We start from the raw sequence: 27,150 nt of genomic DNA, 5'->3' as shown, positions 1-27,150 counted from the left end.
TATCAAAATTTAATGTGAGAAAATAGGCTTCCCAGGACAATCTCGGTCATTTAAAAAAAAAATTATGGACTCAAACTTCTTAATTTTTCATTATTTTTACTAAATTATAATTAAGAAAAATAATAAGCTTAAAAAAATTATATGTTGACGCATTACTTTTCGTGGTATGAGCTCTACACTAAAGGTACCCCCCTATTTTCTTTCTTCTAGAAGTAATGTATTGCCACATATTTCTGTAATACTGTTAATGTTTGAGTGTATACTTGTATTAACAAGCTTATACATTATTTAAAACAATAATTATACACACCCAAAACCTATTGTCCCTAAAATTTATCTTATTTTACGCGAAAAATAAAAATAAACACACTTGTCTTTAAATTGGAGACGATGAAAATGAAAGTAATTCACTGATTCTCAGAAACTGGATGATTTTGTTACAGAAAGTAACAAAGTATGCTGCAAGTGAATCAACTTTTGTCAAATACTTATTCAACAGATAATTTTGCATTGGGGTTCGTGGGTAGGCAGGTTGGGGAGGGGGTATGTGTTTTATGCAATTATTATCATTTAATGTAAATTTTGTCATGTTTGATTAGAAAAATCCATAAATTTTCTAAGTCAAATCGTAGTCATTACTTTTCTTCATAATTATCACTATTAGATTCAACTTGGCCGCCGACAATAGTCGCCTCGATAGTTTGATACAGTCATGTTCTGATGTAGCATGTACATGGTCCGTGTTTTCGACGCGGCATATCAAACATGCATCATTCACAGAAATATCGTTTTATTACCTAATTATTTCTGTCAACCAAAAGTTGTTCCCAGCCTTTTCTTTTTAATTATTTTATCCTTAAACTGTAGAATATGTGTTTGTTGACGCGACCGACTTCGAGCAAAATTGTTACCGGATATTTAAAACGCTAAGTAAAAGTCAAACCAATATAGTTAAAAACTCTCATCTCGGAAAAGGACGCGCAGTTCCGGTTTTACTATTCGTAAATGACGTAGTGAGAGTATAGAACTACTTTAAATACAAAAGTTTCATACAGTTATGTACTTTAAAGCATAATTCTCTAAATCTATGATCAATTTTTAACAATACAGTGTAACAACATACTTCTATTGCACAACTTTCAAAGGACAACTGTGCCTATAACAAATGAGACAATACATATACTTAACAATTACCGTATGTGCAAGGATTTATTTTTAATAATAAAGATGCAACTAAATACTGGTTATTCAAAGGTCTTGTCTATAAAAAAAAATTCTCCAAATTTCTGACAATTCTAATGGCTAGTGTCTTGGCATTCTATTTCTTATTTTCAAATTCTGTCAAAAAAAAAAGCATTAAAAATGTGGCAAACAGACTTTGCTCGCAAACAGTTCTGAAACGACAGTTATCCACAGAGCCAGGACAAAGAAGATGTAGGAGATGCCCACTTGGTAATTGTTAGGAAGCTGGTATGGTTCTCCTCCTATCTGCTCCATGTTGAAACCAATAGGGAAAATGACTGCAGCCAGGCAAAACAGGATTACTGAAAAAAAAGCAATGCCAAAGTCAGATGACATCCAAAATGATATACTTGTATTGCGGATCAATTTTGTGACACCTCATTTTAGCCAGATATGTTAATGTTACTAATAAGGTAAACATTTTTTTTAAATAGCCTGACCAAACAAATATAAATTTTTCACAAGCATCAATTCTGTGTAATTATGCAAAATTAAGTGTTTTAATCTCATTATTAAAACAGAAACATTTCCAATCTGGACAGAGTAGAAAATACTTGCTTGCCACAAATCCCAGCCATCTGGCATGTTTCATGACTCGATACCTCCAATGGGAAAGGATCAACAGTCCTATTGTTGAAGTGACACTAAGAATGCCCAAAATAATACAAACAAATGTCAAAAGCCATTCTGTTCTCTGTGGAACAGGGGTGAAACACATTTCACTTTGCTGACCACTGTAAATCTCCAGACATGACTGCAGCAATCCAATGTATGTGCGACCTGAAAAAATGACAGAAATGTTAACAGGATCATCTTACCATCTTTTTGACTGAAAAAAAGGGACAACAACATTACCCTAAAAAGAAAGTACTGTGAGCAATGGCCTATTAATATGATATTAGATTAGATTATGATATCCCAGATTACGATAGCCTATCCCAGATTACAGTATTTATCCATGATTACGATATTTATCTTATATTATGATTTTATCTTATGATAGATATCCACGATTACGATATTTATCTGTGATTATGATATTTATCTTATGATAGATATCCACGATTACGATATTTATCTTATATTTATCTTTACGCTATCCATGATTACGATATTTATCTGTGATTATGATATCCATGATTACGATATTTACCTGTGATTATGATATCCATGATTATGATATTTATCCATGATTACGATATTTATCTTATGATAGATATCCACGATTATGATATTTATCTGTGATTATGATATTTATCTTATGATAGATATCCACGATTACGAGATAATATCTTTACGCTATCCATGATTACGATATTTATCTGTGATTATGATATCCATGATTACGATATTTACCTGTGATTATGATATCCATGATTATGATATTTATCTTACGATAGATATCCACGATTATGATATTTATCTTATATTTATCTTTACGTTATCCATGATTACGATATTAATCTTATGATAGATATCCACAATTATGATATTTATCTTATATTTATCTTTTCACTATCCATTACGATATTTATCTTATAGTAGATATCCACGATTACGATATTTATCTGTGATTATGATATCCATGATTACGATATTTATCCATGATTACGATATTTATCTTATGATAGATAATCACGATTATGATATTTATCTTATATTTATCTTTACGTTATCCATGATTACGATATTTATCTTATGATAGATATCCACAATTATGATATTTATCTTATATTTATCTTTTCACTATCCATGATTACGATATTTATCCATGATTACAATATTTATCTCTGATTACTCATGGATATAGTAATCAGAGATAACTATCGTAATCATGGATAAATATCGTAATCAAGGATAGCGTAAAGATAAATATAAGATAAATACAGTAATCCATGCTTACGATATTATCTTATGATATTTATATATCCATGATTACGATATGTACAGATGGATGAAAATCCCGATTACTATATACCCTCCCACTTTTCAAGTGGGGGCTATAAAAATATATCTTTGATATGGTACAATCTGTCATCAACTTAAACTCTTTGGTCCTAGGCTAATTGTTAGATCGAGCCTGTCAGGTCCAGCACAATACCCTGATAAAGGTATTTAGAGAATAAATACTAAAAGTCGAGTTCTGAGTTGTCGTCAGTAAATTCACCCATGCATGTAAAAGTACTAAAACACAAAGAAATCAGTATAAAAGCATGTCATGTGAGGAGACATTCTTTTATGCTGTCTTTTTGATACTAGAGTGCTTTTCATGAACGAGTGACACACTGACAACAAATCAGAACTTGACTTTTCAGTTTATCAAACTATAAACTTTTATCAGGGTATTGTGCTGGACCTGTAAGTTTCGATGTACTGAAATGTCCCTTGATTTACCTACATAGCTTTATTTACCAACTTGAGGTACCTTTATTTAGCTACCAAATTGATTTATTTCTATTAAAGAGCATTTTTCTCAGGGTGTGCAGAAAATATCATTTTGATGCAGTGATCATTTTGAACTTTGAACTCATCTGAAAACAACTCATGAAACAAGAGGCCCATGGGCCACATCGCTCACCTGAGCACTAAGGGTAGGAAAAAGTAGAAAATGGCTTTTTATTGTAAAGTTTAAATCCAAAAGTAGTCCCATGACCAATCATGGATTTGCTATTTTTTAGAAAATGATTTTTAAAGAATTTTCCTATATATATCTTTAAAAACTTTGGTCAGCCATTTTGGCCCCGCCCTACCCCTGGGGGTCATGATTTGAACAAATTTGAATCTACACTACTTGAGCATGCTTCCATATAAATATGATGAATTATGGCTTTGTCATTCTTGAGAAGAAGATGTTTAAAGAATTTTCCTATATATTTCTATGTAAAACTTTGGTCGGCCATTTTGGCCCTTCCCTACCCCCGGGGGTCATGATTTGAACAAACTTGAATCAACACTACCTCAGCATGCTTCCATATATATATGATGAATTATGGCTTTGTCAGGTTCTTGAGAAGAAGATTTTTATATCTAGAATTTTCCTATATATTTCTATGTAATAACTATGATGATTATGGCTTTGTCATTCTTGGGAAGAAGATTTTTAAAGAATTTTCCTATATATTTCTATGTAAAACCCTGCCCTACCCCGAGGGGTCATGATTTGAACAAACTTGAATCAACACTACCTGAGCATGCTTCCATATATATATTCTTGAGAAGAAGATTTTTAAAGAATTTTCCTATATTTCTATGTAAAACTTTGTTTTGGCCCCGCCCTGCCCCCGGGGGTCATGAGAAAAGATTTTCTACACTAGAATTTTCCTATATATCTTTCCTGGCACAGTGGTTCTTGAGAAGAAGATTTTTAGCCGGGCTTATTGCTCAAAGAGCAATTGCCGGCTTATGTGATCCTGTTCAAGGCAGGATGTTGACCCCATAGTTGCCATTTTAAAGTTACGTGCAAAAATATAGTTTTTACTCTCAACTGCTTTTGAGATAATACAAACGCTAAATAAAGCAACAAAAATAAAACGAAGTTTTATCTATATAAAATAAACATTAGTAGTAATGACTTTGAAAACTTTATAAGTCTACATTAACTAAGGATTTTTGATAATCATGCTTTCCATATAAGCAGGAGAGGGAACCAGACTTTGTTTGTTTACATTCAGCTTTCCTGGCACAGTGTCTTATCATTTATATAGATTTTAAAATAATTTTTTCTTGAATATAAATGTGATTCATGAAGATTTTTAAAAATTTGATTAAAATATGCACCAAATTTTCATTAATTCCCAATTATCTCCCCTTGAATGAGGGCGTGGCCCTTCATTTGAACAAACTTGAATTCACTTCACCCAAGGATACTTTGTGGCAAGTTTGGTTGAAATTGGCCCAGAGGTTCTTGAGAAGAAGTCGAAAATGTGAAAAGTTTAGACAGACAGGCGGACAGCTAGACAGACGGACGGACAGACGGCCGCCAGACAAAATGTGATCAGAAAAACTCGCAAGAGCTCAGGTGAGCTAAAAATCCCTCTTGGAAAATGTCTTTTTCTGTGCAATTGCAATCAAAGTTCTGAAAGTTTTGGGGCTATGTATGACAGTTAGAACAGTTACTCCTTAAATTAAATGACAAAGAAGTCCAATTCCGTTAACAGGTGCAGTCCAAAAACTATTTCTACCTACGTAGCTATTAATATCTACCTAGGTATTTAAAGCTACCCAAAGTAGCTATTTTTATCTACTTTTTATAATTTCTGCATTTTGCGGCACAAAGACCAAATGCCCCAACATGGTGAATACCATATCTTTTGATACAGTCACACTAATGAAGAATACGACAAAATTTTGGCCAAAAAATGATTGCTTCCTGAATCAGCAAGTTTACATTAGTTTCTATGCAAAATTGATATTATACGAAGTAATAATTTTTTGGCTAAAAATCATCAGTGTTACTGTATCTGTTGTGCTCACCATGTTGCACCGTTCCTGTATTTGGCCACAAAATGCAATTGCAATCAAAGTTCTGAAAGTTGATAATAGGTCGGTAATTATTCAGCACAATGTGATGTATGACAGTTACAGAACAGTTAACCAAACAATGGAATTACATGTTTTGCTCTAAATTGTCCAAATGCAGCAATGTATAAACTATCTCTGCTTTGGATTGTTTTTTAAGCCTCCCTAGTATAACTAGAGGTACTGTGAGCAATGAGCTCACTAAATGATACCCCCCGCCTCCCATATGATTATAATGGCAAAGTCCATGTTTTGCGGTGGCCAGGAAACCCAAAATATTTGTCGGATCAAAAAATAAAATAGGAGGTGCACAATGGCAATATGTAATAAAGATTCTGTGAAAGTTTCATTAAATTTCACTCAGCGGTTTAAGAGGAGTTGAGGATAAGAGATGGGTACCCCAAAGTAGCTATTTTTATCTACTTTACCCTTATAATGTTGTGTCTGCTTTTAGCTTCTTTTAAAGATGTAACTAAATCTAAGAGTGATCAGCTTTTTATACATGTATGCTACTAGCATGTACACTGTCTAGTATTTCTAGCATGATAGTTCATATATGCACAAAAACATCCACACAAAAAAGACTACAATAGTCTTTTGATTCCCACAGAATAATTAAGTTGAAATCATTATAAATAATCATTTATCATTTTACATGTGTTATAAAAGTGTTTCAAAGACTTGACACCATTTATCACTCAAACTAGAGGTACTGTGAGCGATGAGCTCACTAAGTGATACCCCCCACCTCCATATAGTTATATAATGGCAAAGTCCATGTTTTGCTGTGGCCTGGAAACCCAAAATATGTGTCAGCAAAAAGTTTACAATGGCAATATGTAATAAAGATTCTGTGAAAGTTTCATCAAATTTCATTCAGATATTATACCCCAAAAGCGTAACAGTAATCATTTTTTTGGAAGTTTTAGGATTTCCCGGTGCACAAATTTTATTCAAACTTTTCAGGCACATTTTCTGGGTTTATATGAATTCATTGGTGCATAAAAACTTTAGTGTTTTTTACTGTGTTTCACCTGCCAAAAAGCGGTAAATCTAGTACTCTGTTATAAATGTTAAAACCAAAAACGGACACCGATGTTTTCGTTGAATCGCGATTAAAAACAACAAAATGAATAATAATTTTTTCAACAAATAAGCGGAAAACCTCATTTACATACCAGATATTTTGTTCGCCTAAAAACACCCATATAATTTCTTTTTTTCCGTGTATAAATCGTTCATTGCCACATTATGTTCACAGGCTCTACGTACGACATTGACATATATACGTCGGAGCCCCCCCCCCCCCCCCTTTATTAATTAATTTATTTTTATTTGACTTTACTTTTTGTTGACTGATTTTAAGTTAACTCTAAATTCTACTTATCGTATGAAAACCTACACAATGACAAAAACGTTTTCAGATTACCAGTAATATTTTAAGGACCATGGTTTGTCCCCAGTTACATGTTCTGTTAACAAGTCATGGTTAATACTAATCATGCTAACAGCTTTGATTTAGAAGCAGTTTACAATACATAATTATTTTTTTTTTAATTTGACAGAATATCTCTCCACTTTCATTGTATCAGCCAGGTGATTAGGAAATTAATTATTTTACCCAAGCTAACACCGCTTTAATAAATTAAGCTTTTATAATAAGTGATTATCTTCTTCATTAACAGGTTTAAAAGGAACCCGACTTTAGAATTCATTTTGATGCTGGAATCTATAAAATTAAATTGTTCATACTTTTCTATCACCTTCAATTTCACTGAAACACTAATTCTGTCTTTTTAAGAAGAAATATCTTCCCAAATAATATCAATATTATGATCCACGAAACCTCACGTCTCCGCTCATCGCTATGTACATGATGTATCGATAATTAATAAGCATAACTCTTAATTAAAGAAAAATAAAATATGTGAGTTTCAGTGCGTACAAAAATAAAATATGTGAGTTTCAGTGCGTACAAATTATCTAGCATTTAAACTAGAGGTACTGTGAGCGATGAGCTCACTAAATGATACCCCCCGCCTCCCATATGGTTATAACTGGTGAAAAAGTCCATGTTTTCCTGTGGCCGGAAAACCCAAAAATATGTGTCGGATCAAAAAGTAAAATAGGAGGTGCACAATGGCAATATGTAATAAAGATTCTGTGAAAGTTTCATCAAATTTCATTCAGTGGTATGAGAGGAGTTGTTTTAACAGACGGATGGACAGCGGACGTCAGACCGGACGGACGTATAAATATCAAGCGGGGGGTATAGTTTTCATTATTTGTTAAAAAAATATATTCTTCATTTTGTTGTTTTAATCGAGATTTTACTTTTTTGGTTTTAACATTTATAACAGAGTACTTTTTACCGCTTTTTGGCAAACTGCTGATTCAGTAATAAAAAGACAAGTTACCTAAAGTTTTTATACACTAATGAATTTATATAAACCCAAAAAATGTGCCTGAAAAGTTTGAATAAAATCTGTGCACCGGTAAAAAAGAAATCGCTAAAAATCCCAAATCCGGGACCGTCGGGAGTCGGGCGTCGGGAGTCGGGAAGACTAGATATACCGCTTGCCCGTACAGACGGACGGAATTAACGATTACTATATACCCTCCCGCTTTTCAAGCGGGGGGTATAAATATCAATAGTCATAACTCTTTTTAATAAAAAGAAAACTTTTGAAAACTTACCTTGAATAGCTAAATAAAGCTACCTGAGGTAAGTAAATAAAGCTACGTAGGTAATTCTACCTAAGTAGCTAAATCTAGTGATTGTACTGGATCTGTCAACGCAGAATATTAAGAAAGGTTAGAAATTCTTTTAATTTCGTGATTAATACACAAACCTCCTATGTCAGAAACGATCCATCTTGGCATAGCCAGACTTGCAACAGCAAATACATCCGCTGTTAGGAATAAAGCGCTTGAAATTATGCTTAATCTGTCCATCCTGATTGTTTTGACATTTTTAGGGGAATCGGTTTTAGACAATTCGTACCAGGATTACATTACAGGTCACACGAAAGACGTGGCGTGCAACATATCTAATACAGTTGGGTTTGCATGTGTGGATGACCCTGTCCTGAGATGACAGTGATTTTGCATAATTAAATTTTAAAGATAATTTGAAGTAGCGACTCATGCAAATGTATCAGCCCTTCTTATGTCGTCAAGGCCATCGTTAACATCAGTGAATCATATGATTTGTTAAAAAAAGATACATGTAAGTAGACGAGTCATTTCATAACATTAAACAATGTAAACATGTGCATGATACTTTGACATCTACCTTCACCAAATTATCTTACTGGTCAGAGTTCAATCCCAGTGGGAGAAAAGTTTGGTATCAGCTTGACATATAAAATCAGATTTCACTGTTTACAAGATCCGACTTATATTCCAACTCGAGAAGCAAGGTTGGATTAATTGGTTTCAAAGATTGATCTAAAAGTTTAATCTCATTTTACATATATACAAAGTTAGATCTCAAAGCATGGTCTTATAGTACATAGTGTCATAGTTAATATAGAAAATCTCCGGCCAGGTGCTCAATCTGATCTATACAGTAAAACTCGCTCAGTAAAAACACGGATATTGCGAATTCACGGATATAGCGAAGTCCTCTTGGATCCCCAGCTTTATAAATTTAATGAATTTCTTGTATGGTTATAACGAATTACGGATATAGTGAAGTAATTTCATATGTCCCAGCGACCTCGTTTTAACCAAGTTTTGCTGTATAATTAAAATTAGACCAGGCATCTATCTCGCTCTTCATAATTTTATTTATGAAATCATGAATCATGATGACAAATAAAATTATGAAGAGCGAGTTGATAGCTAGGTGTAATTTTACTTAGATTGGTCAGTTGCTCTACCATATGAGCTATCTGACCACTGACCGTCTAATTGAATTTCACTCACTACACTCCTCGCTCTTTTGAGCTCTTCAGCCCTAGAAGACATCAACCCATGATATTCCCTAGCAGGTCTTACACCTGTCACAATGTCACTTCTAGGGTATGGCTCAGCACCAATTATGAGAGAAGAAAAACATGATGGACCAGACTGGGATTCAAACCCAGGCCCCCTGATTCCCCAGTCAAGCTCTCTACTAACTGAGCTTTTTGCCAAAAACAGTAGGAGCTGTCTGACTGCCATACTTGGTTTCAATATCTTAAATTTGATCCCATTCAGTGTACAACTTAATTTGCTGCAGAACTGTAGCTCTCTGAAAAAATATATTTTGACAGACTGGAGAGCTACAGCACCATCCATTAAAAAACTGTATACCAGTATTTAATGCACACAAAAAAGTGCACACAGTTCTGGATTAATTTTTCCAATCTTACCTCAATTGCTAAAAAGGCCAGATTTAGCAAAATTCCTTTCTGCTTTATCAAGTACTCTTGTAGTTTACATCTGTACGAAGTGCGTTGGACCAAAATATCTTACAAACCCAAATGGCAGTATATAGACAAATTTTTTTATGATCTCAATTTCAGGGCCAGGAGGGCTATTAAAAACAATTATAAGAAATGTTTTGCTGTGGAAACAGTGAAAGAATATGAACACTTGGTTAGCAATATTTTGTGATGACAGTTTTAAAAACATGAAGAAATAAATCGAGGAAATGCACACTTTCTTGTGCGCAATAAATATACAGTTTTTTCAATTGATGGCACTGTAGCTCTCCGGTCTGTCAATATATATTTTTTCAGAGAGCGATAGTTTTGTAGCTACAACTTAATTTGATTCCAGAACGAACTATTTTGGTTACGAGTAAATTTCATCAGTGATAAAGGCTTTAACCAGTCTTTACTTTGAGCTGCAATGCAGTTTCCTTCATAGTTTTATAATTTGTGAATGATATATGTATAAAAAATCTATCTTCCATTTGAAACTAAAAACAAGAGGTCCATGGGCCACATTGCTCACCTGAGCATTGTGGCTAGGAAAAAGTAGAAATAGGTTTATTATTGAAAAGTTTAAATCCAAAGGTAGTCCCATGACCAATCATGGCTTTGCTATTCTTTAGAAGATGATTTTTAAAGAATTTTCCTATATATGTCTATGTAAAACATTGATCTGCCATTGTGGCCCTGCCCTACCCCCGAGGGTCATGATTTAAACAAACTTGAATCTACACAACCTAGGAATGCTTCATATAAATATGATCAATTATGGCTTTGCAATTCTTGAGAAGAAGATTTAAAACATGCCATCAAATTTTCACTAATTCCCAATTATCTCCTCTTGAATGAGGGCATGGCCCTTCATTTTGAACAAATTTGAATCCCTTTCATATCCTTTTAAAAAATTTCTCCTCAAAGTCCATGTATTGGAGAACTGACTTTATGAAATGGCAATGTTCTTGAAATTTTAGGTAAACAGGTATAATTGAGTACTTTCAGTGAAGAAAAATAATATGAGCGTTTCTAAAAAATAAAACATGTCCATGAATCCTCAGAAACAGTTCTATCATTTACTAGTTGCATATTTTAGATCAGAGGTTGCGCTCTATATCAAATATCAAATAATAACTTTAAAAATTGGCCGTTTTTATAGACTTTTTCTGAATATGATTGACGCATTTCTTGATGTCATAATGTTGACTAGCCAGAAAATGACGTCATTTTTTATAGAATCGCAGTCACCAAAGATCTAAGTGATATTTTAATGCATTGTTAACTAAAACTGTGCAGCTTCAGTTTTTCAGAAATTCACAAGGCCAAATAAGGCAAAAGTGAACCTTGTTCTTTTCACTAATTCCCAATTATCTCCTCTTGAATGAGGGCGTGGCCCTTCATTTGAACAAATTTGAATCCCTTTCACCCAAGGATGCTTTGTGGCAAGTTTAGTTGTATTTGGTCCAGCGTTTTTTGAGAAGAAGTCAAAAAAGTGAAAAGTTTACAGACAGACAGATGGACGCCGGACAAAATGTGATTAGAAAAGCTCACTTGAGCCTTCGGCTCAGGTGAGCTAAAAAGGAGTAAAAATTTAATGATAGTCTAAAAATAAATAATTTTTAATTCCTTATGTCCCCTTTCTTTCTTCAGGCTTCTTTTTGGGCATCTCCATTCTTATCCAACATCTGGGTTTTATCCAAGAAGTGAATCAGTCAACCAGCATAGTTATATTGATTCATCCACTACTAGAGAAAAAAAAATTAAGTGGGAAACTAAATAATTAAACTTTGAAATATTTTACCAGTATGGTGTAAGTTAGAATGGTGAAACTTTTCCATATTTTTAGGAGCTGAATTATAATACAGTGTATTCAAAGGTCCTCTAAATTTTGATTTAATTCTACAAAAATTGCACATATTACACTATCAACATTATCAGATTTTGTGAATCAAATATCAAAGTAAAAATGAACTCATCTATGTCTTTTTTTCACAGGAAACATGTTGAAGAGCATATTGAAAAGCTTTCTGATTGTGGCGGGGACGTCTGTAGCAGTACCTTACATCTTCACTTCAGTCAGTAGTGTGCTGTATGGCTGGAGTGAAAGTAAAAAATCTAGACTCAGAAGAACTTTGAACCCATTCAAAGTGATGGCATTCAGTTACACAATGCTGCAGATGATGCACACTAAAATAAGATATATACCTTTGTATATACAATGGAATATGTTTTATAGGTCTGCAAAGCCATCTCAAGTCCTGAAGGTGAGATAATTAAACTTCTTTTAATGATTGTTAAGTAACAATTTCTCTGTAACTTGTAAAGTGTTCAATATTGTCATAAATTGTTAATAAGATAAGTGAGGTCAAGGTCAAATTTTCAAAAGGTCATTTTAGTAATATACACAGCAAATTTCAAAAATATATAAATGAACAAATTATGTTATTTTATGTCAGTATCACCTTACGGCGCATGGATTATAACAAAGTGTCCCAGCGTCACGTTTTATCTTTGCTATAATACATGTAATTATACACAAGAATGAAATTTTCATGGTCAGATAGTCTCAAATAAAATAAAGCAAAAATAAAAAAAATTATGAAATATTTTTATAATCTTTTTTCTTCTGAAATTGATTACAACATTAAATTAAAACGAACTGTCTCTCCGGTGCGCCGTAACAGGCTTGTGTGTTGTGTTTATTTTTGATGAAACCAAATGCCTTATTTTTAACTGCCTGTTTTAAAACTTTTATTTTGAATTCAAACTTGTGTATTCTTAAATAAAACCTTGTTCTGCGCCGTAACAAGATGTGCAATCTTATGTGACAACACCTTTCGATTTTACGGGACAACCCTTACATGTAATACACTCATTGAACTAAAGCAAAAATAAAAAATTTTTGAACTTTGGCCCAATTTGCAAAAAATTAGCAATTAAACTATAACCTTGGCCTGAACAGTTTGATGCAAGGGCTTTCCTACTTCACATGTGCATACCACGGTATATTGTGACAAGACCGTTCCTTACTTTATTAGCCATTCAAATGAGGGAAAGAAAAATAACCCTGCAATATTAACAATATAACAATTGTAAATATTTAGGCATAAAAATACAATGATTGTCAAGGGAGATAATTCATTACACATGAAATATGTATAGGTTACATCATAGAAGCCGAGTAGTATTGATTATATCGTTTTCATGGGGTGTGGAAATCGAGGGCACAGAGCGCCAGAGATTTCCACGCCCCATGAAAACGATATAACTAATAGTACGAGGCATCTTTGATGAAGGTGACTTGTCACATATCTGATGAAGTAAATTTCATTGAGAGTGTCAAAATTCAATTTAAAAATATTCAGCCTGTCATGAACTTAAGATTCATTTCAAGCTAGCTCTCCAAGATGTCTGATGTTCTTAGTGAATTTGACTTTTTAACTGAGTTTGAAGATTTTGACAATTTATCTTTGAGCCAGGCACTCGACATATATGAAATCACAGAAACAAATATCAAGGAGTTTTACGATATAAAGTTTGGAGATTTTACTGTAATTTCAAAATGGATTAATCTTTTGAATGACTGGGAACTTTCAACTGAGTTAAATACATGTATTTTAATTTTGTTAAAGGCTAAGAAATAGCTAAATATGTTCATTTTTCTGTAGTTATGAACTTGTGAAATAAAATCAGTGATTTCTTGTGACCTGATTTCTGCCTCCAGCAGTGATATATGAAGGGGCGTGGAAAGTATTATCGCATATGTGATATGGGATATATCACCACAGAAATATCAAAGTTTGACACACCAAAGTCCGATGATGCAGAAAACAATCAACGTTAATGACGTCATCATACTACTGCGCAAAAAATGTGATGCTGTGCCAAGCCAAGGCCCGATAGTTTAAAATAAATACAAATAAATACTGTATAACGCAGACGTGTCTACCCTTCCGCTTTTGGCATAATTCTTCCTCTTTTTACCATAAAATTAAGCTATTACGCCACTTAAATTAGTTTTACGCTTTTGATATTTTGGTTAAAATTCCATTATGAACATCTAAATCTAGAGTTAAAATAAGACATGCTGAAATGAAATGAGTGAGTTCTTATAAAAGTAATTCAAAGAGGACCAGTTCGATAATGTACGTAATATACCCACTAGTTACATGTAAACTGGTATGGCAAAGATTTGGAAGAAAACGACTACTTACGCTAACTATTAAATGATATTGAAAAACATACAGCCATTTCTATGCTCAGTTAAGTTTATTTTAACATTGCTTAGAACGAGATAGATAAATGTGAGTGTTAAAAAGATAAAACATAAAGTTAAAATATAAGATTTGTTTTAACATTCAAATGCAAGCCTTCAATTAAGTGATTTGAAACAAATTGATCAAATGCTCCACTAAGGGTGAATTGAGTTGGATATAGGATACTGGAATTTTACAACACTTTTTTGCCAACAAATGATTCAAAAAATTAAGAAATGTTTATTCCAGCTCTGTTTAGTAATGTATAATTTCAGTTGTTTCGAAAAAAAAAAAAAAAAAAAAAAAAAGTATTATAGTAAAAAAAGAAAAATAGAAAAAAATGATTGATTACGCTTTTACATCTGTTCCACCAAAAATGTACTGAAATTACACCCTTGCAATGAAAAGGGTAGGCAGGTCTGATAACGGGTAATTTTTACTGCTGTAAATCTTTACAAATTTCGGGTGAAATAGGGTGATTTAATTTTTTACACGTTTAATTTTTACAAATTGAGCATGTCTGTGAAAATTAAAATCCTAGGAGGTGAAGTTCCACATCAATGTTTTAGCATTTTGAATGCGTTTACATACAAATACCGTTACCAGTACATGTCGACCCGATGTAGAATTAAAAACAAAATTGTTCCTGTGATAACAAGTGTCGATTCATTAAATGAAGATATGTTTATTTATTCAAATACCTTTATATATCACATGCCCATATTTAATCCTGACTCAATTAATGTCTAGTATAATTATTGTTGCGCACCAAATGCCCGTCGTCATTTTAATGGAAACAAAGAGAGACAACTCAAACCATCATGATTAAGTTGACAGAACTACTGCGGACACAGATTACACTTACAGTGTACTAAGATGTCGACATTTTTACTGGAAGCAGATAAAAAAGGAAAAAAAGGTCAAAGTCTTGAACAAGAGGCCCAGGGGCCACATCACTCACCTGAGCACACTGGCTAGGAAAAAACACATATCAGATCAGAACTGAAAGTTTACTGAGGTGAAGGGGGGGGGGGGCTTCAATTTCAATACTATTTGAGGATGCCTTCATATCAATACAGCATATGACTTTGCTGTTATTGATAAAAAGATTTCTTTTTAAAAAATTTGTTCTTTTTTATTATTTTGCAATAATTTGTATTTGATTTGCCATTGTTTTCCTCCCTATCCTGAAGGGCCATGATTTGAACAAATTTAAATGTTCAGTACATGAGGATGCTTACTCGCCAATATGACTAAACATAGCTTTTCTGTTCTTGGCATTTTACCCTTTATTTTTCTATATAAAACTTTGATCCACCATTGTGGCCCCACCCTACCCTTGGGGGTTATGATTTGAACAAAGAATGGGTGGACTTAACACCCTATTTTGGATCTTTTTTGTGACTACTCTAACAAGTTGAAAATAAAGTGAATCCAAAATATATTACAAGCAATAGAAAGAGCAACGTATACATAGTTATTTTAGCTAGAACATATGTACAAAAGCAATGCCTTGTTGCTTTGAATCAGAATTGAAGCAACGATACATTAGTGTCGTCTTCCGGAATTAAACATGTACCCGGAGTGGTTTTTAGGTCATGCTATCAATATTAATAGGAGGCGGGGCTATCGTTCGGTGTCATTGTTGACATTTCTCTCTCTCCATATCTCTCTCTAGAAATTCGAATATGTCATATATATGGCATATTACAGCCATGTCATTATGATTTTTGTTTAAGGGGACGAAGGATGTTTGGTCACATGTCTCAGTTTAATTACGTCATAATCTCTGATAAAATTTGTACAAAACAAGATTGAAACAACAGTACTTGTATAATTTTTTGACTGTTTGTTTGAGTTCACCATCTTGTATAAAAATATCTAAAAACATACAAACTTTCTTGCAAATATTATCAAATTACGGAATAGATTGATCCACTCTTCTGTTTCCCTACACTGCGTGTCCAACGAGTTGTTGACATCGAAGTTGATGTCACAGTGGATCTCTTAGTACAATAAGATTATACACGCTAAAACGCGGATAGTGTTATCATAAAAACGGGTCATGATCAGTACATGTTGGGGTATTTTGTGAATTAGAGAGCACAAAAAAATATTTTTACATGGTTGTTGACGGAAATATTTTGTAGGTATGTCTTATTTCGCTTATTTCGCAAAAGTGTGACGTCATAGTTGGATTTTCCCGTACTCCACAAATGTAAACATGACGGGTTTTTCTCAAGCTCATGTCCTGTTTAACTTTGTCCTGTGCAATATTGAGCTCAGCTTCACCAATCAATATTTTTACAGCTAATCAATAACATGACGATCTTGTATTTCAATGTAAATTATCAAATATTGAATGATAGGATTTTTTGCAGATTAATTTTTTTTTTGTTTAAGTTGTCTTCAAGTGTATGTAATTTGCCGTCTCTCAGATGCGGTGTGACAAAAGAATATTGCTTTTTTGAATTGTTAACCTTATCCATACTCTGAACTGAAAGACATGTTCGCTAGCATATTTTTTATCTATGCTGAAAAAAAAAATCAAGTATCGACCGAGTGATGGGCCCAGAAACATTGAGAATTAAAACTCCACTTAGACACTGTGGGGTATAGTATTTGTCACTCAATATCTCAAAAATAAGTCTAGAAACCTATTGATATATATGCTTTTAAGTATGTAGGACATACTATATTAGAGATCTACAAAATATGAAAAAAATTGAACAACAGGTATTTTTTCAGCTAAAGGTCCTTCTTCCCCTTAAATGTGAGGACACGCAAAATTAAAACAACATTTAAAGTGCTTAATTCTGAAAACAGCAACCAAATAAAGTGATTTACATCGAGGTCAGGTTGAAGAATAAATGTACCGGTAACTGTTTCCACAAGTACACTCTCAGGTGGACATCACGTGATGAATTGTAATATTTAACAGGTCAATCGAAGTCGTAACAATGGAAGCGAGAAGTTTGTTTTGAACGTTTTTTGTTAAATTAAGTGTGAGCGCACGTTTGTCAGCTCTTCTCCTTTTAATATGACATTATTTTGTTCAATATACAACTACAGTTTTCGTAAGAACAGTCGACAAACATGTGCTGACTATGTATTCAGACGATGAAAAATGCGTGACCCTGATTATCTATTGATATTCAAGAAATCTTCAGGCACCATGCCTTCGATATTTATTTAGTTTACCTCGAAAAGAGCATTTCAAATTTACATCCGTATCATTATACACAGTTAAGATATTGGGGGTTTATATGATGGAAAAAAATAAACATTTTATGGAACTTAAATTTACGGCATTTTTTCTGGCCAGTTAAGTCCACCCATTCTTTAATTCTATACTACCTGAGAATGCTTCCATATAAATACTAGCACCACTAATCATGGCTTTGCTATTCTTGATAAGAATACTTTTTAAATATATTTTAATGTAAAACTTGGATCCCCCATTGTGGCCCCATCCTATCCCCAGGGGTCATAATTTGAACAAACTAGAATCTACACTACCCGAGGATGATTCCATATAAATATCTCTAATCAGGCTTTAAAGTACTTGAAAAGAGATTTTAAAAGTTTTCCACACATCCTAAAATGTAAAACTTTGATCGGGCATTTTGGCCCCACCCTACCCCAGGGGGTTATGATTTGAACAAACTTGAATCTACACTACCCAAGGATGATTCCACATGAGTTTCATCTTTCCTAGCCCAGTGGTTCTTGAGAAGAAGATTTTTAAAGATTTTTTTCTATATATTCCTATGTAAAACTTTGATCGGACATTTTGGCCCCACCCTACCCCAGGGGGTTATGATTTGAACAAACTTGAATCTGTAACACTACCTGAGGATGGTTCCACATGAGTTTCATCTTTCCTGGCCCAGTGGTTCTTGAGAAGAATATTTTTAAATATTTTTCCTATATACTCCTATGTAAAACTTTGATCGGCCATTTTGGCCCCACCCTACCCCTTGGGGTCATGATTTGAACAAAATTGAATCTACACTTCATGAGGATGATTCCACATAAGTTTCATCTTTCCTGGCCCAGTGGTTCTTGAGAAGAAAATTTTTTAAAAGATGCCATTAATTTTTCTCTAATTCATGATTATCTCCCCTTGGAAAAGGGCGTGGCCCTTCATTTGAACAAACTTGAATCCCCTTCACCCAAGGATACTTTGTGACAAGTTTGGTTGAAATTGGCCCAGTGGTTCTTGAGAAGAATTAGAAGAAAATGTGAAAAGTTTACGAAGACGACCATAACAACGACTACGGTACAACGACAATGACAGACAACGGACAAATTTTGATCAGAAAAGCTCACCTGAGCCTTCGGCTCAGGTGAGCTAAAAACGGATATAATTTGAAGGCTTTAGTCTGCAATAATTAAGCCATTATCAGAAATTATGCATCCCGTAAGAGTAAACAGGTAATTGACGATGTTTGTATTTGTGTATTAAAATTTACTTGATTGATCCTTATTGAGGAACAATGAAAAAGTCACCAAAATATACCAACGGTTATCAGTGCTAACTCTGTACTCTCCAGGTACTTAGCTAAATGGCAGTAATAAGACCGCGGAACATTAACTGGCAAAATTGGAAATATACATCTTACGTCATTTCTATCTGTTACAATCAAAACATTCAGTGATAGACAATGAAATGGGCGTCACAATTCGGCACAGATGTGGGGAAAACATCGGATTGAAATTGCAGATCGAAATTCATTTTCAATCCACCTCAGCTATTCTAGAAGGCACAATATTACTGATTGAGCCAGAAGACAAATAATTTCAATTTTGGTACAGTCTGAATTTTTTTGTCCAGTGTTTTAAATAAATTAATATTTAAGGGACAAATATTTCATTTCTGTTTGGTAAATATATGTATATCTTTGTGTTGGTGGTGATAACGATTTTTAAAAAAAGTTGTCCAACATTTTCAATAAGAATAAGTATAAAACTCATGCACTCTTATAATCCTAGAAATAAAATATATTGTCATGTTAAGCCATGACCTGACTCGACAATTTTTAACCCCCCTCCCCTTCTAGAATCAAATATTTCCTGAAAAATAATCTTTGTCTTCTATGATCTTTTGCATTTTTAAAATTATATGCTAAAACTCATATTAATGTGAGTTTCAAACAATATGTATTTGGGAGTTGAAATTAGTTGATTTTTGGATCATACATTCACTCTTTGCTTTGAAAACAGCTCAGGTGGATTGAAAATGAATTTCGATCTGCAATTTCAATCCGATGTTTTCCACGTCCGCATCAAATTGTAACCACCCATTTCATTGTCTATCACTGAATGTTTTGATTGTAACAGATAGAAATAACGTAAGCTGTATATTTCCAATTTTGCCAGTTAATGTTCCGCGGTCTTAACATTGAAATACTTTCATAATACAATGTTGAAAGTTTAGGCGAGGCGTTTTTTACTTCTGTGAAATTTTACGCATTTAAATTTTACGGATTTATAAAGCTCGTAAAACTTAGTAAAAATAAGCAGCACATAAAAAATATTGTTATACGGTAATAATTTAATTTTAGTTGTAACACGTCATTTGATTGGTTAAATGGTTTTATCCATTTTGTATAACATAACTTGCCTTGTCACAATGAGTTACGTCAAAAACGTATTAATCCGCTTGAAGTTAACTTTTAAAATATGCTATATTTGAAGCTTTTTTCCGAGGGAAAAAATGGAAATATTGTCTCATTGTCTGTACATTGAAATTAAATTATAAGGAATGAGGCTTATTTCAACTTATGTTATCCGATATAACAAAACTGTCCTTTATGGATTTATAAACCGCGGTTTATAAACTAAACTAAAAATTATGTTATATCATCACATAAAAAATATCGTTATATGGTATTTAATGCAAAAATTAACACTCATTTTTTGTGGGATACAGGTGCAAGACAAACCCTACGCAAGTAAGTTAAGGCAACGTATAGAGGTTTCTTTGCAATTCACTAATTAAAACGCATAAGTGCTGAACTTATTGCACAGAAGTTTAAACTTGTTTTCTTATACAAACTTGGTACCCATGACATGCCCTAGCCAGTACACTTTATGACGTCATATTATGACATCATACTCATATACATGTACTACACAACTTTATAAGGAACATCAAAAAAGTAGCTTCGGCACAAGGGCATTCTCAACTTTGTTCTTCAGAAACAAGGTATTATTATACGCAGAATATTACGAGGATTTATGATATTGCTGCACAAATGCCGACAGTGCAATTGTTTAGTTACTATTTTAAAAGTTTTATGTTGTAACAGAGTAAAAATTCACTGTCCGGTGTAAGTTTCCTAAAATTTTCATCAAATGAGTAAGCGCCCAGGATTTGTGCAGCAATTTTATTAATTTTTATAACATTCCTCTTAATATTTTACTTTATTTATTAACAATTATATAGGATATGCCCTTGCGCCGGCGGTATTTTGATGATGTGTTTATCACCTTGAATGGTAAAGATGAATGACGTCTTAATATGATGTCATAATGTGCAGTTGCTTTATAATACTGTTGTTAGGCGTATATAGTAAAATTGCATTATTTCTTTGAAAGTCTTCTTCTCTGCTCCTGGGTATTAAATAAACTAACTAAGAACATAGTTATGATGACCAAGAGTGTCTCTTCAATAATTGTGAATGTCATGGCCCCTGGGTCTTCTGGTGGTTATAGCAAAGTATTGTTATGATGAGCAAGAGTGCTTCTACCAAAATTGTGAATATTATGACCCCTAGGTTGGGTTTTCTGGTTTTAGGGCGGGGCTCTATTGATTATATAGTAAAAATACATTGATTCTTTAAAAATATTCTTCACTGCTCCTGGGTATTAAACCAATGAACTATGAACATAGTTATGATTAGGAAGGATACATCTTCGTGTTCTGTTGTTAGGGCAGGGCTCTAATGATTATATAGTGAAAATGCATTATATGATGAAGAAAGGTGCATCTAGCAAAATGGTTAATTTATAACGGGGGGTGGGGGGGGGGGTGTTACTTAGTCTGAAAATAAATTAATGCTTTAAATCTGCTCTTTGGTATTAATAAATAATTTATGATGAAATAAAATTTATAAAATTTCCAAAATTTTGAAATATGTGGTTCGAACAACTGGTTACAAAGTGGAAATGCCTTTTCTCTTTGTTATTGAATATGAGTAAGCATGTTAAGTATAATTATAATAAGCAACAGTGCAAAATTGTATTTTATGGCTACACAAACCAAATGTTTGAAAGTTGTTACCAAATATGTTATTTTGAGAAGCAAATATGTGTGTACAAAATTTTAATTCGCCTATCCTTTGATATATCCTAAGATTTTAATTATAGCTATGAATTGAATTTTATTTACAAATGCAAATATTACAAAACCTACCTTTGAAAATTTTAAAGTTTTATTTACAAATGTTCAATTTTATAAAATTTTGAGATCTTTGAAAGTTCGTTATAAAAGATGTAAATTTCATTATGTTTTACCTCAACGGGACTTAACATCAGTACGTTATATCTGTAGATTCGTTATATATCAGAGTTTGTTACAACTGTCTGTAAAACTTTACAGATTTGTTAAGAATTTTGCTGGGGACCCAGGAAAAATTTCGCTATATCCATGAATTCGCTACATCCGTGTTCGTACTAAACAAGTTTTACCGTACTAAGTATGTATAAGAAAATAAGTTTGAACCATTCTCTATATGTAAAAATTACACAAATAATGCATTTTCATTAGCTCATTTGCATAAAAAGCCTGTACCTAGCCTTAAATTACTTGTGTAATCAGTCAAAAATCAGTTGAGGACTAGGCTAACCCTTAAATCTCTCTTGTGGGTTCGAATAAACACATTTATCAATCCAATAGTGTTCAAGGACTAAACCTTATCATTTGAGTGGTGTGCGAGGACTAACCATAATTAATGCCTCTGGTGGGTGAAAACAATAAGCAAGATCAGTAAAATTGTATGTACAAGAGACAAATATTGATTCAATGAATTTTGAATGCGGGACAATGGCATGACGTCGGATTATTGTGTTGTCATAAACATTGATTGTTCCTCCGCACCATTGGACCTTGGCATATCAGACCATTGCACTTGAGCGCAACGCGTCTCATAGGAAACGATCCATCGGACTTTGGCATGACTTCGGACTTTGTCATCTGTAAGAAGCGAGCCATCGGGGTTTGGCGTCACCATCACACTTTGGAGTCTTACATATATATACAATGTACGGTCTGAGTGGTCTGTAAATCTATTTCACAATATTATACACCAAATCATAAAAATGTTACCTTAAAAATTTATTATAATGAGATCTTTCTATTACATCATACTTTAAAAATACCATTCTCACTGATCTCATTTGCTCAGGGAAAGTGCTTAGGAAAAGAGATCAAAGGCGTAGAATTACTGATTGGACATTTAATTGAAATATGAGAATCATATTAATATAAGTAAAAAATTATTAACTTACCAGAAGGAGAAGAAAATCAGTCTCAATTAAAGCAAATATCATTTGAGTCAATATGTTTGATCACAAGAAATACATCTTAACTGACCAATGTCCAGAAAACCAAGAACCTTCTGGAGGGAAAAAACATGAACCAATCCCCAAGTAAAACACAAAGTAAAACACCAATGAAATTAAAAGAAACATTCAACATTAGGCCTGGATATAATTAATGACCTAAGGCCATTTCTATCTGTATACACCTGTTAACAGACCATTGGTGAATGCACACAAAGGCTTTAGACTGAATAATTATTTTACTTAATATGTGCATTTCAAATCAAATTAGATATAATAAATGACAGTTGTAATACATGTACATGTAAAGAAAAATTAATAAAATATGTATCTGCTACATAACAGTAGCTGGATTCTGTAGGAAAACAAAACTGTTATTTTTAGAATCTATCATATGGGAGAAAACTGTTAATTTTAGAATCTAGCATATGGGAGAAAACTGTTATTTTTAGAATCTATCACATGGTCATGGTAGAAAATTGTTATTTTTAGAATCTATTGTATGGGAGAAAACTGTTACTTTTAGAATCTATCATATGGGAGAACTGTTATTTTTTAGAATCTATCATATGGGAGAAAACTGTTATTTTCAGAATCTATCATATGGAAGAACTGTTATTTTTAGAATCTATCATATGGGAGAACTTTTATTTTTAGAATCTATCATATGGGAGGAATGAAGAGACTCTGGATTTGTACTTTCCCTCATCAAATAAAGGGCAGACAAATCTGCCTGTTGTAGTGTTAATATATGGTGGAGCTTGGTCCTTGAAGAATAAAGAAATGTATGGACTTCTGTGTACGGAGCTGGCTAATAAACTTCAAGCCGTGGTCTGCTGTCCAAACCATTCTGCCTATCCTAAGGTTAGAAATATTGTACTGTTTAGGATGATATAAATACAGTTGAACCTTTTTATATGGAACTCAATGAGACTGAGATATTACTTCAAGATATCCAGAGATTCAAGATTACAAGTTTTAGCATAAAGAATAAGTGGTGTGAATGACCACATCACTTTAACATCTCTGGTATTCTAGGTATCTGTGTTCAAGATAACAAAATTAAACTTTACTTCCATGATTTTTGACACCAATTTAAATTAAAATGTACTTTCTGTTTTGGAAATTTATGAACAACCTCCTAAAATTTAACTTTGTTTTAGGGTTATGTGGATGACATGATTCAGGATGTGGTAGACTGTTTATGCTGGATCAGTGAAAATGTTGGGGACTATGGAGGCAACAAAGTAAACAATTCATTTTATTCCCCACTGTTTATTTATTGGATTTTGATTTTAAAAAATACTAAATTAAAATGTCATTTAACTACAGAACCAGGTGATGATGATTGGTCACTCCTCCGGTGCCCACCTGTGTATAATGACCATCTTAGAACTCCTGCATGATGAAATTCTGAATGCAGAGAGCATGCCTTCTCACGAACCGGTGGTCCCCCAAATTCATTTTGAGGAGTCGCACTATAGAAAAGAGGACACAAACGGCCAGAACGGTCTGGATGGAAGCTCTGGGTCCTCAGGCTCATTCTGTGTCCTAAACGAAAACGGGGACAAGAAGGATGGTTTAGAGGCCAGTAACACAAGTAGTACTTTTGAAATGTTAAGTAAACCTGAAACAGGTGCCATGGAGGAATCTGTAGCTGCAGGTTATGTTAAACCTGAGGTAGAGACAGAGAGTGAAAAACCAGGTGTGGATCTGAGTGAAAGTGAGAAACAAGGAGTGGAAGGACCTGAGGGTGAGGAGTCTAAGGAGGAGACTGAGGAGAAGAGGAGACTTGAGGACTCAGAGGAGGAGGATAATGGGAGTGATAAGGACTCTGTTATAACTGTGAGGTCCAGCGATCGACAAAGATCACTGGTAGAAATCGGAAAGTCAATTAAAGCTATCATAGGTAAATTTAAGTATCTCCAGAATGTTTCTCTCTGTCTAGAATTCTTATTTTATGGGGGATCGTATTCTGCAAGATATTTTTACTTGTTAATTAATAATTAAATGTTAGATTCCATTTGTCTGATAAATTTCACATTGCATATACTTGTAAATTAAATGTATTTTTGAGAATTTATATGAATGTTCTTAAAGTATTCTAACCAAACTCTGTACTTTTCTGAAGGTTTAGCTGGGGTGTATGATATAGCAGATCACTATGAACATGAAACTTCTCGTGGAATCGAGGATGTGTCCTGTATGGCTAGGGTTATGTATGGAAATACACATTTTGACAGGTTTTCACCCACTAAGTTATGCCACTTACTTTCAAGAGGAGTCAGGTATGTACCTGTTTCATGAAGTTTTGTTGTTTTTAAATACAGTAAAATAATAGTACTTGTAAAAATGTATTTGAACAAAATATTTAAGAGATACCTTATATTGCCAGGAAGTCCTTTCATTATACATGTAAACATTATTTTACCGGTACATTTTATTCACCAAGTGCATGTAGATGTGATTAATAATGTGATCCATTTCTATTACTCTATAGGTTACCAAAGATTGTGTTACTTCATGGAACAAATGACTATGTTGTGCCCATTTCTTCCACTAACAAGTTCGCGGACGTATTGCGGTATTTATATGTGGACGTGGCTCTTCATATCCTCCCGGGCTGTGATCACTATGAAATCTGTCTAGATTTGATGAAGCCTAATCGTAAATTTTATGAACTAGTTATGGGAATTATACTGCAAACTTCAAAATCTGTTTTCTCCAATAATAAGTGATATTAATTCTGGAGTAATAATCTAATGTCATTTCATAGAGTCATTCTGGGGTCTATTTACCATGAAATGGTAAAAGTATCATGAAACGGTGATCTGCAGGAATTCTACAATATAAGCTTTATTGTTGCGATTTTAATCAAACTATCAAAGGCATCTTTTTGTGTTTACACTGATCAAGAAATACTGTATTTTGTTTTAATTTGTAGGTTTTTTTTTTAAATGTTAAGAAGATATACTGACATACAGTCAAATTTATTTTTAAAACAATATTTTTCAATTTCTAGTGTAGGTCAACGCATAAAATAAATTGAAACATGTACGTCTTGGTTATGTATTTTACAGAAATGAAACAAAAATTAGGTAAAAGCTGAAAATTACGTGGAAGCATCCTGTAGTGTAAATTCTAAATTGTTCAAAGTAAGCATGGCCACTAAACTAGGGTGGGGCCACAATAGGGAATCAAAGTTTTACATTAATACATACTTGAAAAATCCTTTCAAGAATCACTGGGCCAGAAAAACTGAAACTTATAATGAAGCATTCCAGTGTACAGTCAATTCTCGAATTATCGCCATTCGATTCATCGCCATTTTCGCAATACCGCCATGATTTCCCAAGAAAGTTTTTCCTGCTATATAAAATTCTCTTTATAACGCCAAATTCGCATACCGCCATGTTTTCACAACAAACGTCCATTTTTAATTGTCAATTATCTCGATATACCGCCACAGGTGCATGTGGTCAGTGAAGCGCGGCTAATTGGTTGACGCTATCCCTGTTGTAAAGCATGCAAAGGCAGACAAGGTTAAGTAATTAAACGAGCATTAAATAAACAATAATTTTAACATGAACTGTTATAATAATTTTGTTTTCTGTTTAATAAAAATATTTATTCACGACTTCGCCACGAAAGCGGTCATTGTTAAACTTACTGCGCCGATAATGATATTATTTTGATGATCTCTACTTTTAACAATGTAAGGTTTGCTGAAAAAAATAATAAAACGGTATAAATTGTGAACGTTTCATTATCAATGATGCCATAAACAATGAATTTATTCAAGAATGCATTTTACGTACTATCGGCAATATATCGCGACGGTCCATCCAGCATGTTTTTTTTTCAATATCAGACATGCAAATTTACATGCATACACATTTACTTGTCTTTCTTTCATAACTGCACGTTTTGTTTTAGCGACATTGTACATTAAAAAAAATTACTTGAAGTATTTTCAATCAGAAAATATGTTTTTATATGCATGTATAATTATGTTATATTAAGAATAGAAACGCTAAATGGTATTTCTAAGAACAGTAACTCTACTTCTTGTTTTCTAAAAGATGGGAAATTCAATTCATCGCCAAATTCATTATACCGCCATGATTTCTAAATTACAAAAGGTGGCGGTT

At 33.3% G+C, this 27,150-nt stretch overlaps 2 protein-coding genes across 2 annotated transcripts; one reads left to right on the top strand and one right to left on the bottom strand.

Annotated features, from left to right (window-relative positions):
* Positions 1–1,038: 1,038 nt before the first annotated feature.
* LOC134251376 (modulator of smoothened protein-like) lies at positions 1,039–8,822 on the bottom strand. Its single transcript, XM_062733770.1, has 3 exons — positions 8,613–8,822; positions 1,801–2,022; positions 1,039–1,544 (listed from the first exon to the last, which is right to left on the bottom strand). The coding sequence occupies exons 1-3, from the start codon at positions 8,713–8,715 to the stop codon at positions 1,357–1,359; spliced, it is 513 nt and encodes a 170-aa protein (XP_062589754.1). The 5' UTR covers positions 8,716–8,822; the 3' UTR covers positions 1,039–1,356.
* LOC134251375 (uncharacterized) lies at positions 8,817–26,044 on the top strand. Its single transcript, XM_062733769.1, has 7 exons — positions 8,817–8,989; positions 12,171–12,439; positions 23,657–23,863; positions 24,163–24,246; positions 24,332–24,908; positions 25,131–25,287; positions 25,500–26,044. Exons 2-7 carry the CDS (start codon positions 12,176–12,178, stop codon positions 25,735–25,737), a joined length of 1,527 nt encoding a protein of 508 aa, XP_062589753.1. The 5' UTR covers positions 8,817–8,989; positions 12,171–12,175; the 3' UTR covers positions 25,738–26,044.
* The last annotated feature ends 1,106 nt before the right edge of the window (positions 26,045–27,150 follow it).

The sequence above is a fragment of the Saccostrea cucullata genome, unplaced genomic scaffold, assembly GCF_032062105.1.
Source record: "Saccostrea cucullata isolate Sc308-1 unplaced genomic scaffold, CSIRO_AGI_Scuc_v1 ctg197, whole genome shotgun sequence".
In the NCBI taxonomy this organism is placed as follows: Eukaryota; Metazoa; Mollusca; class Bivalvia; order Ostreida; family Ostreidae; genus Saccostrea; species Saccostrea cuccullata.
The sequence above is the reverse complement of the archived record's forward strand: the minus strand, read 5'-3'. Positions and strand labels throughout refer to the sequence as shown.